Here is an 18,027-nt window from a genome sequence, read left to right as displayed (position 1 = left end):
ACGGATCATCCATTACTTGTGGGATACCAATACCAAAGCTAAAGTACACGGATGAAGGGAGGGACAAGGCAGGTACTTAAACGGAAGGTACCACTGCCTGTAAAACCTTTCTCCCAAAAATAGCCTCCGAAGAAGCAAAAGTATAAAATTTATAGAACTTTGAAAAAGTATGAAGCGAAGACCAAGTCGCCGCCTTGCAAATCTGTTCAACAGAAGCCTCATTTTTAAAAGCCCATGTGGAAGCCACAGCTCTAGTAGAATGAGCTGTAATCCTTTCAGGAGGCTGCTGGCCAGCAGTCTCATAAACTAAGCGTATTATACTTCTTAGCCAAAGCGAAAGAGAAGTTGCCGAAGCCTTTTGGCCTTTCCTCTGTCCAGAGTAGACAACAAACAAAGCAGATGTTTGACGAAAATCTTTAGTAGCTTGTAGATAAAACTTTAAAGCACGAACCACGTCAAGATTGTGTAATAGACTTCCTTCTTTGAAGAAGGATTAGGACACAATGACGGAACAACAATCTCCTGATTGATATTCTTATTAGATACCACCTTAGGTAAAAACCCAGGTTTGGTACGCAAAACTACCTTATCTGCATGGAAGATCAGATAAGGGGAATCACATTGTAAGGCAGATAACTCGGAAACTCTACGAGCCGAGGAAATAGCTACCAAAAATAGAACTTTCCAAGATAAAAGCTTGATATCTATGGAATGAAGAGGTTCAAACGGAACCCCTTGAAGAACTTTAAGAACCAAATTTAAACTCCATGGCGGAGCAACTTGTTTAAACACAGGCTTGATTCTAACTAAAGCCTGACAAAATGCCTGAACGTCTGGAACATCCGCCAGATGCTTGTGCAAAAGAATAGACAGAGCAGAAATCTGTCCCTTTAAGGAACTAGCTGACAATCCTTTTTCCAATCCTTCTTGGAGAAAAGATAATATCCTGGGAATCCTGACTTTACTCCATGAGTAACCCTTGGATTCACACCAATAAAGATATTTACGCCATATCTTATGATAGATTTTCCTGGTGACAGGCTTTCGTGCCTGAATTAAGGTATCAATGACTGACTCAGAGGTATCAAGCGTTCAATCTCCAGGCAAGTCAGTCTCAGAGAAATTAGATTTGGATGGTTAAAAGGACCCTGAAGTAGAAGGTCCTGTCTCAGAGGCAGAGTCCATGGTGGAAAGAATGACATGTCCACCAGATCTGCATACCAAGTCCTGCGTGGCCACGCAGGCGCTATCAAGATCACCGATGCTCTCTCCTGCTTGATTTTGGCAATCAGACGAGGGAGCAGAGGAAACGGTGGAAACACATAAGCCAGGTTGAAGGACCAAGGCGCTGCTAGAGCATCTATCAGCGTCGCCTTGGGATCCCTGGACCTGGATCCGTAACAAGGAAGTTTGGTGTTCTGGCGAGACGCCATGAGATCCAGTTCTGGTTTGCCCCAACGATGAATCAATTGTGCAAACACCTCCGGATGGAGTTCCCACTCCCCCGGATGGAAAGTCTGTCGACTTAGAAAATCCGCCTCCCAGTTCTCTACTCCTGGGATATAGATAGCTGATAGGTGGCAAGAGTGAATCTCTGCCCAACGAATTATCTTTGAAACTTCCAACATCGCTATGGAACTCCTTGTTCCCCCTTGATGGTTGATGTAAGCCACAGTCGTTATGTTGTCCGACTGAAATTTGATGAACCTCATTGTTGCTAGCTGAGGCCAAACCTGAAGAGCATTGAATATCGCTCTAAGTTCCAGAATGTTTATCGGAAGGAGTGTCTCCTCCTGAGTCCACGATCCCTGAGCCCTTCAGGGAGTTCCAGACTGCCCCCAGCCTAGAAGGCTGGCATCTGTCGTTAAAATGGTCCAATCTGGCCTGCGAAAGGTCATACCTTTGGACAGATGGACCCGAGATAGCAACCAGAGAAGAGAATCCCTGGTCTCTTGATCCAGATTTAGTAGAGGGGACAAATCTGTGTAATCCCCATTCCACTGACTGAGCATGTAGAGTTGCAGCGGTCTGAGATGTAGGCAGGCAAACGGCACTATGTCCATTGCCGCTACCATTAAGCCGATTACTTCCATACACTGAGCCACCGAAGGGCGAGAAGTAGAATAAAGAATACGGCAGGAATTTAGAAGTTTTGATAACCTGGTCTCTGTCAGGTAAATCCTCATTTCTACAGAATCTATCAGAGTTCCCAGAAAGGAAACTCTTGTGAGAGGGGATAGAGAACTCTTTTCTTCGTTCACTTTCCACCCATGCGACCTCAGAAATGCCAGAACGATGTCCGTATGAGACTTGGCAATTTGAAAATTTGACGCCTGTATCAGAATGTCGTCTAAATAAGGGGCCACTGCTATGCTCCACGGCCTTAGGACCGCCAGAAGTGACCCCAGCACCTTCGTAAAAATTCTTGGGGCTGTAGCTAACCCGAAGGGAAGAGCTACAAACTGGTAATGCCTGTCTAGGCAGGCAAACCTGAGAAACCGATGATGATCTTTGTGTATCGGAATGTGAAGATAAGCATCCTTTAAATCCACTTTAGTCATGTATTGACCCTCCTGGATCATAGGTAGGATGGTACGAATACTCTCCATCTTGAATGATGGGACCCTGAGAAATATGTTTAAGATCTTGAGATCTAAGATTGGTCTGAAGGTTCCATCTTTCTTGGGAACCACAAACAAATTTGAATAGAATCCTTGTCCCTGTTCCTCCTTTGGAACTGGGTGGATCACTTCCATAACTAGGAGGTATTGAACACAGTGTAAAAATGCCTCTCTCTTTATCTGGTTTGCAGATAATTGTGAAAGGTGAAATCTCCCTTTTGGAAGAGAAGCTTTGAAGTCCAGAAGATATCCCTGGGATACAATTTCCAACGCCCAGGGATCCTGGACATCTCTTGCCCAATCTATAAGAACAGGAGAAGTGGACCGAGCGCTACACCCAGGGCCTTAAGCTAACTATATAGCCTCCTAGTAGGCTAACAATACAAAAGTTAAAATGGGGAGAGAGTAAGCGCTAAAAAGCTTAAAAGGCTAATAAAAGGTACATTTTAATACATATAAAAATCAGGATCCATGTCTGACTTAACAAAAAAAAATATAATAAACAAATCTAAAAATATCTAAAAATATCCAATGGAGTATAGCATGTGATGCTGACTTAGTGAGCCAGTGATGAGGAGTTAGAAGGACATGTACATTCAATAATATAAACAACCTAAGTGAGTGATTGAGTGCACACAATAGCTTTCAACAAAGAAAAATAGCATTCACAAAAAAGAAAAATAGCATTCACAAAAAATAGTGTTCACAAAAATTGGCGTACATAAAAAATGTTCAAATGTTCAACCGGTTATATGTAAGTGAATCCAGTAGTGTTTCCTCCAAAGTGACGTGTAGAAATATAACGTGAAGTCAATAATAGTAGAATGTAAACGTTGAGTGGGTCAAATTATTGCGGTTCAGCTGCTAAATTAAAAAATTGTAAATCCGTGAGGTGTATAAAAATAAAAATAAAAATAACTTGTGAAAAAATCCACGTGGAAAACTTGAATTCAAATGATAAACAAAGGTCAAAAATCAAAAGACAAAAATCAAAAGACAAAAATATCAAAAGACAAAAATAGAAAATCAGTGATAATATTAAAAAGCACTAAAGATCTAGTGAAAACAAATCCTTAATTCAGATGTTAAAAATCCTTGGTAAGATCCATAACAAACAAATACATCGATAAAATACCTAAAAGGGAACAAAAGAGAAACAAATAGTGCAACACTGTATATGATATATAATATAGGTAATTAAAACCAAGCTCACCAGTATGCCAACGCGTTTCGGCCTAGACTAGGCCTTTCTCAAGACTATACTGTATCAGAAAATCTGGGAGCTTTAAGTAGGGTCAGTGTTGAAATGATTGGTGCTGTTTTGGCGCCATTTTTAGAGGCACCTCCCTTTCCTGTTTCACCCATTGCATCTCTGGGATATTTCCTATGTTATGTTTCCTGTTTCACCCATTGCATCTCTGGGATATTTCCTATATTATGTTTCCTGTTTCACCCATTGCATCTCTGGGATATTTCCTATGTTATGTTTATGTTTTCCCATCTTAAAGGTTAATTGGTTCCTATTATTGCCACAAATTTTAGTATAAATCTAGATTTTCCTATTTATTTGTTTTTTATTTTCATTATTAGGTAATAGTAGCGTTTTGTCAATGTTGTTATTATTATATTCTGTGTTAACTCAGTTAGTTTTCTGGGCGGGTTTCCCCTTTCTTTGGGCTCAAATTGCTTATTTATTTACATGGACTGGTTCTCATTTATGAATTGCCCCTGTTGATGTCAAAAACTTAATTTCCAATGCGATCTTATTTTGAAAATTGCTATGACCGGAGGTGGCCTGGTGTCGCAGCATCAACTTCCGTTTTATCTTTTGGGAGACATAGTTTATTCGATTCACCGGTCTCTAACATGTGACCGGAAGTTCTTTGGTCCACCGGTCTGCATCATATGACCGGAAGGTGCAGCATCATATTCCCCATTGACTTATGGGATATGTAGTTCCCTCACTTATTAGGACTACAGAACTTTCTCAGATATTCGGTATTACCCGATCTTACTATGGCTCATGTGTCTATAACATATAATGTCAGAGTCAATGTGCCAATATGTAATAGAATCGGTTACTGGGAATAGTCAATTCTTTGAATAATGTATGTAATTTCTTACGATGCTGATCTGTCAATGCTTATAGTAAAACTGCTTCTAATAAAACTCGCTATATTAATTCTAAGCACATTCTTGGATCCTAATAAAACTCACTTTCTTAATTCTAGGCACATTTTTGGATCCTAATATTGAATAGCTTTACAATTTACTTTTATTTGTTCATACTTTCGTAATGGATAGCCGTTTCACTGCTTCCTTCTAGTTCTTTTGAAAATAAAGCCTATGGGTATTCTCAAGGAGCCATTGAGTCATATATGACCTTGATAAAGTATAGACCTGCAATGTTTATCTAACTTAACATTTGTGAGACGTTTATTGCATCCTAATGCTGTATCTCACCGCCGATGGTGGGATGACAAACTGTAATGTCTCAAGAGGGATCAAGGATCTTCCTATCTGTTCACAGTGAAGGTGTAAGCTCAAATCTAATTGAGAGGGTTTCATTACATTTGTATGTGTATATAAAGGACTTTAGGTGACCATTAACCAGAAATCAGCTGGTGTAAGATCAGACGTAAATACACTCAAAGTGATGGCTTCTGTTTGACTTTGGGGCAGACGTGGGGTAGAGGATACAAGATACAAAATCTTCAAATTATGATATTTCATTTCACACATTAAGTAGTCCTACATTGGATTGTTATGTATAGACCAGTGTATGAATACAGGGTTTTTTCTTTTCTATGATACTTTTTTAGTTGAATATGACAATTTTAAAGTTGTCATACTGAATGTGTTCAGTTTGACAAAGCTGGGTGTATTCAATACGACATCGTCACAATTCTTTAGGTCTATTATTCCCGTGTATGGATCTGTTGCCAGGTGTTAATTACTTGACAAATGTACTTATGCTTGTATATTTACTCATTGGTGCTGATGTATCTTTGTGACCAAATTGTCCTATGCCTGATGTTATGTTTCTCTCTCTGATATGATTTTGGTTCTTTAATGAGCGATTACATTTTGTAATACAGAACAAGTATTATGCCCACTCTAAATTTTTACATTTTCCCCTTGGTTTTTATAGGAAACGGAGAGGGTTAGTATTTTCGATTTTCACTTCCACTCTAGTTTATAGCTTTCATGTATTCGATCTCCCTTTATAGGTACATAGAAAATAGTGATGAATGCGGAGGTAAATATTTAGTTGGGATACTGTGTGGGGTAACCAACTAGCGGTCGCATGTTGGGATCCTATCTCTCTAACTTAGGTCATATCATATTTGAGCACTTGGAGATGGATGGTGGTTGTTATTTAATAGATGTCATTTAATGGAGATCAGGTGTGCAAGGTCTTCTTTTGATTTAAACCTCTAGGGTATAGACAGTCCATCATAAATATCCATCTTGACTCATTGAATAGTAGTTTTTGCTCATGGTTTCCTCCTCTCCAGTCTTTTTTGACCTTCTGTATCCCAAAATAACTAAAATCTTTCAGATTCCCCCTTGTGGGTAGTTGCAAAATGCTTGTAGAGTGGGGTATCTATTCTGCCTTTCTCTATGCATAGGATGTGTTCCCTGATCCTATCTTTGAGGGCCCTTGATGTCTGCCCTATATATTGTAATCCGCAGGAGCAGGAAACTAGATAGATCACATTTTTGTCGCTACATCTGATCAACCTCTTTGATCCTATGTTTCTCGTTTCTCTGATGTGATGAGAAGTATCCGTTTTTCGTCCGTTCTTACAAGCTTTACAGCTTGGACATGGGTAGAAGCCTGAATTTGTTTCATCATCCCAGGTTTTTCTTGGTTTGTTTTTATAACTCAGGAGGTTCTCTCTCTTGATCTTACTGACTTCTTCGATTTTCTTGAGGGTCAAGAAAAATTGTTTCTACTATAGAACAATGGACTGCACAGGCTGACATACCTGAAACAACGTTTCTTGGAAAGAGGGTATGACAATAAGTCGTTGGATGATAAAATCGAAGAAGTCAGTAAGATCAAGAGAGAGAACCCTCCTGAGTTATAAAAACAAACCAAGAAAACCTGGGATGATGAAACAATCAAACGTACCTATGATATCCGAGTACTGTGAGAACAGATCCAACCTGGAAAAGATTATTAAGAAACATTGGGCGATACTCAAAGATGATGACGTGATTGGGAAAGGCTGAATCCACATCCGAAATTCATTTATAGGAGAACTAGGAACCTTAAAACGATGATAGCTTCTAGTATACCTAGGAAAGGAATAATAACGACACAACCAATCACCAAGGAAAAAGCATTAAAGGCTCTACCCATGTCCAAGCTGTAAAGCTTGTAAGAACGGACGAAAAACGGATACTTTCTCATCACATCAGAGAACGAGAAACATAGGATCAAAGAGTTGATCAGATGTAGCGACAAAAATGTGATCTATTTAGTTTCCTGCTCCTGCGGATTACAATATATAGGGCAAGACAATCAAGGGCCCTCAAAGATAGGATCAGGGAACACATCTATGCATAGAGAAAGGCAGAATAGATACCCCACTCTACAAGCATTTTGCAACTACCCACAGGGGAATCTGAAAGATTTTAGTTATTTTGGGATACAGAAGGTCAAAAAAGACTGGAGAGGAGGAAACCATGAGCAAAAACTACTATTCAATGAGTCAAGATGGATATTTATGATGGACTGTCTATACCCTAGAGGTTTAAATCAGAAAGAAGACCTTGCACACCTGATCTCCATTAAATGACATCTATTAAATAACAACCACCATCCATCTCCGAGTGCTCAAATATGATATGACCTAAGTTAGAGAGATAGGATCCCAACATGCGACCGCTAAGTTGGTTACCCCACACAGTATCCCAACTAAATATTTACCTCCGCATTCATCACTATTTTCTATGTACCTATAAAGGGAGATCGAATACATGAAAGCTATAAACTAGAGTGGAAGTGAAAATCGAAAATACTAACCCTCTCCGTTTCCTATAAAAACCAAGGGAAATGTAAAAATTTAGAGTGGGCATAATACTTGTTCTGTATTACAAAATGTTAGTCGCTCATTAAAAGAACAAAATCATATCAGAGAGAGAAAACATAACATCAGGCATAGGACAATTTGGTCACAAAGATACATCAGCACCAATGAGTAAATATACAAGCATAAGTACATTTGTCAAGTAATTAACACCTGGCAACAGATCCATACACGGGAATAATAGACCTAAAGAATTGCGACAATGTCGTATTGAATACACCCAGCTTTGTCAAACTGAACACATTCAGTATGACAACTTTAAAATTGTCATATTCAACTAAAAAAGTATCATAGAAAGAAAAAACCCTGTATTCATACACTGGTCTATACATAACCAATCCAATGTAGGACTACTTAATGTGTGAAATGAATATCATAATTGAAGATTTTTGTATCTTGTATCCTCTACCCCACGTCTGCCCCAAAGTCAAACAGAAGCCATCACTTTGAGTGTATTTACGTCTGATCTTACACCAGCTGATTTCTGGTTAATGGTCACCTAAGTCCTTTATATACACATACAAATGTAATGAAACCCTCCCAATTAGATTTGAGCTTACACCTTCACTGTGAACAGATAGGAAGATCCTTGATCCTCTTGAGACATTACAGTTTGTCATCCCACCATCGGCGGTGAGATACAGCATTAGGATGCAATAAACGTCTCACAATGTTAAGTTAGATAAAACATTGCAGGTCTATACTTTATCAAGGTCATATAGACTCAATGGCTCCTTGAGAATACCCATAGGCTTTATTTTCAAAAGAACTAGAAGGAAACAGTGAAACGGCTATCCATTACGAAAGTATGAACAAATAAAAGTAAATTGTAAAGCTATTCAATATTAGGATCCAAGAATGTGCTTAGAATTAATATAGCGAGTTTTATTAGAAGCAGTTTTACTATAAGCAGTGACAGATCAGCATCGTAAGAAATTACATACATTATTCAAAGAATTGACTATTCCCAGTAACCGGATTCTATACATATTGGCACATTGACTCTGACATTATATGTTATAGACACATAGAGACCAATGAGCCATAGTAAGATCGGGTAATACCGAATATCTGAGAAAGATCTGTAGTCCTAATAAGTGAGGGAACTACATATCCCATAAGTCAATGGGGAATATGATGCTGCACCTTCCGGTCATATGATGCAGACCGGTGGACCAAAAGAACTTCCGGTCACATGATAGAGACCGGTGAATCGAATAAACCTATGTCTCCCAAAAGATAAAACGGAAGTTGATGCCGCGACACCAGGCCACTTCCGGTCATAGCAATTTTCAAAATAAGATCGCATTGGAAATTAAGTTTTTGACATCAACAGGGGCAATTCATAAATGAGAACCAGTCCATGTAAATAAATAAGCAATTTGAGCACCAAAGAAAGGGGAAACCCGCCCAGAAAACTAACTGAGTCTAACACAGAATATAATAATAACAACATTGACAAAACGCTACTATTACCTAATAATGAAAATAAAAAAACAAATAAATAGGAAAATCTAGATTTATACTAGAATTTGTGGCAATAATAGGAACCAATTAACCTTTAAGATGGGAAACATAAACATAACATAGGAAATATCCCCAGAGATGCAATGGGTGAAACAGGAAACATAATATAGGAAATATCCCAGAGATGCAATGGGTGAAACAGGAACATAACATAGGAAATATCCCAGAGATGCAATGGGTGAAACAGGAAACATAACATAGGAAATATCCCAGAGATGCAATGGGTGAAACAGGTGCCTCTAAAAATGGCGCCAAAACAGCACCAATCATTTCAACACTGACCCTACTTAAAGCTCCCAGATTTTCTGATACAGTATAGTCTTGAGAAAGGGCCTAGTCTAGGCCGAAACGTGTTGGCATACTGGTGAGCTTGGTTTTAATTACCTATATTATATATCATATACAGTGTTGCACTATTTGTTCTCTCTTTTGTTCCCTTTTTAGGTATTTTATCAATGTATTTGTTTGTTATGGATCTACCAAGGATTTTTAACATCTGAATTAAGGATTTGTTTTCACTAGATCTTTAGTGCTTTTTAATATTATCACTGATTTTCTATTTTTGTCTTTTGATATTTTTTGTCTTTTGATTTTTGTCTTTTGATTTTTGACCTTTGTTTATCATTTGAATTCAAGTTTTCCACATGATTTTTTCACAAGTTATTTTTATTTTTATTTTTATACACCTCACGGATTTACAATTTTTTAATTTAGCAGCTGAACCGCAATTATTTGACCCACTCAACGTTTACATTCTACTATTATTGACCTTCACGTTATATTTCTACACGTCACTTTGGAGGAAAACACTACTGGATTCACTTACATATAACCGGTGAACATTTGAACATTTTTTATGTACGCCAATTTTTGTGAACACTATTTTTTGTGAATGCTATTTTTCTTTTTTTGTGAATGCTATTTTTCTTTGTTGAAAGCTATTGTGTGCACTCAATCACTCACTTAGGTAGTTTATATTATTGAATGTACAATGTCCTCTCTAACTCCTCATCACTGGCTCACTAAGTCAGCGTCACATGCTATACCTCCATTGGATAATTTTAGATATTTTTAGATTTGTTTATTATATTTTTTTTTGTTAAGTCAGACATGGATCCAGGCTCTGATTGCCATTTGTAAATTTTTATATGTATTAAAATGTACCTTTTATTAGCCTTTTAAGCTTTTTAGCGCTTATACTCTCCCCCATTTTAACATCTCTTGCCCAAGCCTGGGCGAAGAGAGAAAGTCTGCCCCCTACTAGATCCGTTACCGGATCGGGGGCCAATCCTTCATGCTGTCTTAGAGGGCAGCAGCAGGCTTTTTGGCCTTCTTACCTTTGTTCCAAGCCTGGTTAGGTCTCTAAACTGACTTGGACTGGGCAAAAGTTCCCTCTTGTTTGTATTAGAGGAAGTTGATGCCGCACTCACCTTAAAGTTTCGAAAGGCATGAAAATTGGTCTGTTTGGCCCTTGATTTGTTAGACCTATCCTGAGGAAGGGCATGACCTTTTCCTCCAGTGATATCAGAAATGATCTCCTTCAAACCAGGCCCGAATAGGGTCTGCCCCTTGAAGGGATTATTAAGCAGCTTAGACTTTGAAGTAACATCAGATGACCATGATTTAAGCCATAGCGCCCTACGCCACCTGACTAGCAAAACCAGAATTCTTAGTCGTTAGTTTAGTCAAATGAACAATGGCATCAGAAACAAAAGAATTGGCTAGCTTAAGTGCTCTAAGCTTGTCAAGTATATCGTCCAATGGGGTCTCTACCTGTAAAGCCTCTTCCCAGAGACTCAAACCAGAAGGCTGCCGCACGCAGTGACTGGGCAATGCATGCAAGGGGCTGTAGAATAAAACCTTGTTAAATAAACATTTTCTTAAGGTAACCCACTAAGTTTTTATCCGTTGGATCTAAGAAAGCACAACTGTCTTCGACAGGGAATAGTAGTAGCTTAGCTAGTGTAGAAGAAATGCTCCCCTCCAGCTTAGGGACCATTTGCCATAAGTCCGTGTGGCGGCATCTATTGGAAACATTTTCTTAAAAATAGGAGGGGGAGAGAATGGCACACCTGGTCTATCCCATTCCTTAGTAATAATTTCTGTAAACCTTTTAGGTATTGGAAAAACATCAGTGTAAACAGGCACTGTATAGTATTTATCCAATCTGCACAATTTCTCTGGCACTGCAATTGTATCACAGTCATTCAGAGCAGCTAAAACCTCCCTGAGCAACACGCGGAGGTGTTTCAAGCATAAATTTAAATGTTGACTATCAGAATCAGGTTTGAATCCTCTTCCCTGAGTCAGAAAAATCACCCACAGGAAGAAGCTCTCCTTCCTCAGCTTCTGCATATTGTGAGGGGGTATCAGACATAGCTACTAAAGCGTCAGTGTGCTCTGTATTTTCTTCTAACTCCCAGAGCTGTCTCGCTTTCCTCGTAACCCAGGTAGTCTGGATAATACTGCTGACAGTGTATTATCCATGACTGCCGCCACTGTCTTGTAAAGTAAACGCCATGGGCACACTAGATGTACTTGGCGCCTCTTGAGCAGGAGTCCCTTGAGCGGGGATTCAAAGGTTTCTGACACGTGGGGCGAGTTAGTCGGCATAACTTCCCCATCATCAGATTCCTCTGGTGATAAATTTTTTAAAGACAGAATATGGTCTTTATTAACTTAAAGTGAAATCAGTACATTTGGTACACATTCTAAGAGGGGTTCCACCATGGCTTCTAAACATAATGAACGAAGGAGTTTCCTCTATGTCAGACATGTTTAAACAGACTAGCAATGAGACTAGCAAGCTTGGAAAACACTTTAAAGCAAGTTAACAAGCAAAAAATACAAAACGGGTACTGTGCCTTTAAGAAAAATAAAAAAGGTCAGAATTTGAAACACAGTGAAAAAGCAGTAAACCGACTTGCAAATGGATGATTAACCCCTTAGTTTAAAAAACTGATAAAAAAAAACGTTATAGACGTTTTTTAAACAGTCACAAACAAACTGCAACAGCTCTGCTGTGGCCCTACCTTGCATACAAACGACTTTGGAAAGCCTAAAAAACCTTCAGAGAGGTCCTATAGCATTCAGGGGACTCCTTCGGGAAACTCGGATGTCTCAGTCTGCAAAGTTAATGCGCACTTAGAGCGAAATTAGAGGCCCCATCCCACTCATGTCTACACAGTGAGAGGCCTAAGAAACTATTTCTAGGCAAATTTAAGGACAGCAATGTGGAAACAAACTAGGCCCCATAACGTTTTATGACCAAAAAAAATATAAAAAATGTTTTAAGCACTCCAGCAACCGTTTTATATGACAGGAATTGAAAATAATAAGAGTATTAACCTCTTAACAGTACAGGCATGATACTAGTCGCTATTAAATCACTGTAATCAGGCTTACCTTAATAAAATCTGTATCAACAGCCTTTTCTAGCATTACATCTCTCTAGAAAAATGTAAACTGCACATACCTCATAGCAGGAGACCCTGCACGCCATTCCCAGCTGAGTTACCTCTCTCTTCAGTTATGCTGTGAGAACAGCCAATGGATCCTTAGTCTACAACCTGCTAAGATCATTAGAGACCACAGGCAGCTTCTTCTTCTATTTTCTGCCTGGGACCAAAATAGTACAACTCTGGTACCATTTAAAAATAACAAACTTTTGAATTGAAGAAAAACACATACATTTCACACATCCTCTTCACTGCGTCCATGCTTGTCGAGAGTTGCAACGAGAATGACTGGAGGTGGCAGTTAGGGGAGGAGCTATATAGACAGCTTGCTGTGGTGATCCTCCTTGAACTTCCTGGTTGGGAATGAGAATATCCCCACAAGTAATGGATGGTCTTGGACTGGAATACACCCTTACAAGAGAAAATACTTATGTTCTACACAATTACTCTTAGTGGCCTGATTATCTAAATCTCTCCTCTCCTGCCGAGATGATCCAAGAAATCACGTCCCGTCTATGACAAGATTCAGCAAAACATGTCTTAGACAGTCTAGCTATAGAGGGCCCCTTAGTGTAAAGGAAAGATTCCTGCATTAAACAATAAGGTCTATTAAAATCCCCAAAATATTTTGTGTGATTTCCCTCAGCAGGGCGAGGTTTTTGATTATCAGGTCCCTGGTACATATGCCTGTTTGCTAAAAACAGACAGTACCTCATAAATAACTTTGCTCCATTCCTCATCATTTCTGGTGATGTTGCTAGGTAGTAATATTTTACATTGAGACGGTTCCACCCTCTCCCCATCAAAAATGCTTCTTTTGATTAAAGCTGTCTATGTTTCTAGAATTGCTATCCAGGACTCAAGATCACATCAGCTAACTGATACAATAAGAAATATGTTTGAGTTAAAACTTCTTATTTGCAAGTTAGAAATTGCAGAAAAAATGCCCTGCCAAAGACAGATATAAACTGCATGTCTGAATACTGCAACAAATAACTACCCAGCTAATGATTGTTCTGCAATACAACAATGTCTCATGACTTGTCAACAAAGTAATAAAAGGTAGATCAGGCCTCCTCCTCCTTTCATCAGCCCCTACAAGACCCCAATGTCAGGAGAAACTTCCAGTTCAGCAAGTAGCAGTTGGGGACAGCAAAGGAAAAAACCTTTGGTTCTGATCTGACTTTATTTATGTGGACATGTGGTTGATACAGGAGCTGCAGGAGTTTATCCTGCTATCTAAAAGGATGCTGGTATGTGCCATACAGATTAGGTAAATTTGTTAGGACAAAAAGTAATTTCTTATTTGTCTTCATATTGAAAAACAACAACAAAAAAAAACCAAGTGTTAGAAATGTTGGTCTAGATATTTATACAGGCCAATATAATAGAAGCCTCCATTTTATCAACCTGATTTAATGCTCAGTCGTATTATTTTGTAGCATTATAACTACCTAGAACAATATATATGTGGTTCACTAAACAACAGCGGCTTTGAGGAGTTCCTGACCTGCCTATAGCCACTGGAACCTACTAAAATATCGGTATTATTTTTTATAATACACTAACACTCTACCCTGTCATAACACAAATCTGGACTTGAACCTTGGACCTGGTTCTACGCCGGCTGCTGTTATTTCCCAGCTTGCTGTCTTACCTCTTTGCCACCAGATGACTTGTTCACAGGCTGAGATTTTTGGGATTCCTGTTACCTGCCCCGTTTTGGTTCTCCGGCTCCACCTAGCTGCCAGACTTCTCTACTGGATATTCTCCTTGGTACTGTGTTTCATTTTTTGGACTGATTTCCTGGAATCTGACCCTTGCTGGTTTCCTGATAATCTCTTAGGACTGTCATCAGGTAAGCTTTGCTTGTTTCCTACCTGTTTATTCCTGCCTTCTATTGCAGAGATACCTGTCTACAGAATATCTACGCTCCCTGCCTGTCATTGCAGAGTTACCCTGTCCTACAACATATCTTGTACCCTGCAGCTACTGCATAGTTACCTGTCTAATTCTTATCTAGATACCCAGCCTGCATTATACAGAGTTACCTGTCTACAGCTTATTCTATGAATTCTGCCCTGCACATAATAGACGTTACACTCTACCTATCAAATGAGGAAATCCTCCAATCTCTCAAATAGCATAACTGTACCATAGAGGACCTAATTATCCGTGAGCGCACTAACTGTTGCGTGCAAGTGAAAGGGGTTCATTGTGGCCCTTTGCTTGTGTCTGAAGGAGTGCAGTGTTATGAGTTCAAGTAAATGTATCACTTGAGCGTAAATTAAATGTAATGACTTGTCAGGACTAGCACACCTCATAGGCTCTGGTTAATTGTTACACTCGACTAAAAGTGTGCTCAAAAGACATCAAAAAATTTTGTACTGTACAGTTACACTCTACAATATACAGTCTACAATAAAAATAAAAATGATTAATAAAAAATGTTGCCCATCATCAAAAGTTTCTAAGGGCCTTAAAGATATCAGGACGCTGGTGTGTTAGAAGAAAAAAAAAGGATTGCAAAGGGCTTTAAAGTATAGATAATACATATACATGTCTAAATATGTATGTCAGGGTATTGCTGAGTGACCATTTTATAAGATATACTATATATATATATATATACACATATATATGAATTATAATAAATTTATCTCTACAAGTATAAAACCTAGGTACAAATGTTTTGCAAATTGTACAGGTTCTATCAAACAGGCATGAAAATACATCCAGACACACCGACCCTACCCCTAGCTCTACTCAAAATCGATGGATGCCTCAAAGAAACCAAAGGAAATAAAATTTGTCCCAATAGTGAAGGCAGTTAATTTCAAAGGGTCTTTTTATACATGGCACTCTCAGGTTTGAACGCCATATAAGGAGTTTCTGTCTAAAGGGTGAGTACATCATAGACCCTCCTGTAGTCAGAGAGACGGAAGTCTGCAGTTTGAGATGCCTTTTCCAGGATGGCCGGAAATGTAATGTCTATCATCTAAGTGTTACTTGTTCCATACTGAGTTACAATATACAAAACCCTAAACTCCTCGCTCTGAGTTAAAAGTATCTAAGAAAGACTTTTAAAACCTTTGTCATTTGAAAGCATATAAGATTAAAACTTTAAACTTAAATATATTAATTGTATAATTATCGATCTATTTAAAATACTCAGATAATTATAAATAGTATATATATTGGTCTGGAAGTTATGCCTTTATGTCTGATATACTATATTAGATACGTGTCACTGCAGTATCTGAATGGGTAGACTGTATTGATGAATTTAAAATATTTTACTGTATTTCTAAAATAAAACTTCATTTATTTTTCTTTGTTTAAGGACTTGGTGTGAAAATGAGGTTCCAATATGACTAGTAGATACTAGTATATAAAGGCCTATGTAATTTGTGCTGTGGATTATAACATATGTTTTTATACACTCAGCATTGTAGATATACTAAATATGGAATGATATGATTCTATTAAAAACAAATAATAGTATGACTAATTATCAACTGATATACAATAAAGTCAAATATACATATATCTATATTCTAAGTGTACCCATTTTTAGTCTCAAAAATACATGCTCAGTTATATTAGATAGGCCATATACTGAATAGATAGTTTTTTAATACTAGGAAAATAATAAATATATTGAATAAACATTTAAGAAAATATACTTTTCTGTAGTAGTATTTGCTAATGAAACTACATTCCATTGCCTATTGTCCCCGGTGTTAAATACGAGAATTGCAACCAAAAGGGTACTTTTAAATGTCAGGGGATTTAAAATTACATATGCTTTTCCAAGGGCCCAATGAGAGATAAGCTCAGACTAAAAATGTCTACCCAGAGAATTCCATTAGGTGATTTAGAACATGAAGGTTTCGATTGGTCTCAGACAAAAAGACTATGCAAAGAAGGGAAGAGAGCAAAACACACTATTGTTTTTGGACCTGGTTTGGAATAACTCTCAGCTGTTTTGTGATACCCTGCTTGCAAAAATACCTTCAACATATGACTTTGGAAAACTCTGATAGAAAAGCTGAACTTCATATTGGTTTTGATAATGTATTAAAGGTTGTTTTAATATTTTTATGTTTTAAAGCAAAGGTATTCTATAGCTATAGTTAAATTGTAGCTGTGATTTAAAGGTGTAATTTATAGTTATACTTTACAATTTAGAGACCTCTTGTATTCCATAAATTATTATATTAATGCTAAGTAAATTTATTATTTAGAGGAACTGGTTTAGTATTGTAAGGTTCATAGTTTTAAACCAAAGGTACTGTCGGTACTTATATAACAATTGCATTTCATCTATTGTGGTTAAATCTCTGGTTGTTGTTACTTAAGCATTGTAAGTTAGTAATCCATATTTTGGCTTGGACTAGTGTTGTTGGTTAATTATGAATTGTTCTTGTAAAGCCTAATGATAATATTTGATGTTTTATTTATTTTGAAGTTAAGGTTAATTCATAGAAACATTGTGCCCATGATATGACGTACCTGAGGATTAATTTTAATATTGATTATTCTAAATATTTTATAGCTTGCTTGATATAGGATATTGTGACAACTAGACATATATATTTAGTCATAATCAATACACTATTTTCTGAATAAATATAATCAATGTGTTTATAGAGATTAACTGGTTAGAATTTAGGAATTCATTTTATTTGAGATTAAATATTAATATTTATAATAATTTTATTGTCATAATTTCTAGATATCTCAATAGCATTTTTGGAATACACTACAGAGGATATATAGCGTTTCACTGGAGTGTGTGACAAATTCTACTATATATATTGGAGATATTTCTGACAATAATTTTATACTGCTATTTATTATTAATTTTCATATTACAATACGTAACACGTTGGTGGCAATTACTGCTGATAAATATACCAACATTACTTGAGGGACACTCCTAAGATGTATCAACATTTTATTGGAGGGACAGCTGTAGGTCATTATTCTTTATCACACTGATATAATATATTTTGTAGTAAGTAGAAATTATTATAAAAAAAATTTTTTGTGATATTAAAAAAAAAAATTTTTTTTGTTAAAATTGTATTAGCGTTTTTAAATTAACTAAATACTAAGTTTAAATCCTAAAATCTATCACTTGAAGTGACTCAAATGAATCTATACACAGTATTCAAATTGAATCCCCAAAAATTACCCCTTAACAAAGGCAGACTCCTTAGAATGGACCGCTATCGGCCACATCAAAAATAGATTAAATATTTTGGATGATTTAAATGATTATATTGATATGCTTACCCACTAAGGCCAAAAATATTG

At 37.4% G+C, this 18,027-nt stretch overlaps 1 protein-coding gene across 1 annotated transcript in view; it reads right to left on the bottom strand.

Annotated features, from left to right (window-relative positions):
* LOC128664133 (5-hydroxytryptamine receptor 3A-like) overlaps positions 1–18,027 on the bottom strand; it is a 172,202-nt gene that overhangs the window by 38,193 nt on the left and 115,982 nt on the right. Inside the window, exon 7 of the mRNA XM_053718839.1 lies at positions 13,417–13,536. Within this exon, the coding sequence (XP_053574814.1) occupies positions 13,417–13,536 (120 nt within the window). The remainder of the gene's footprint in view (positions 1–13,416; positions 13,537–18,027) is intronic.

This window comes from Bombina bombina, chromosome 1 (genome assembly GCF_027579735.1).
Source record: "Bombina bombina isolate aBomBom1 chromosome 1, aBomBom1.pri, whole genome shotgun sequence".
Taxonomy (NCBI): Eukaryota; Metazoa; Chordata; class Amphibia; order Anura; family Bombinatoridae; genus Bombina; species Bombina bombina.
This window is presented reverse-complemented; position numbering and strand designations above follow the sequence as displayed.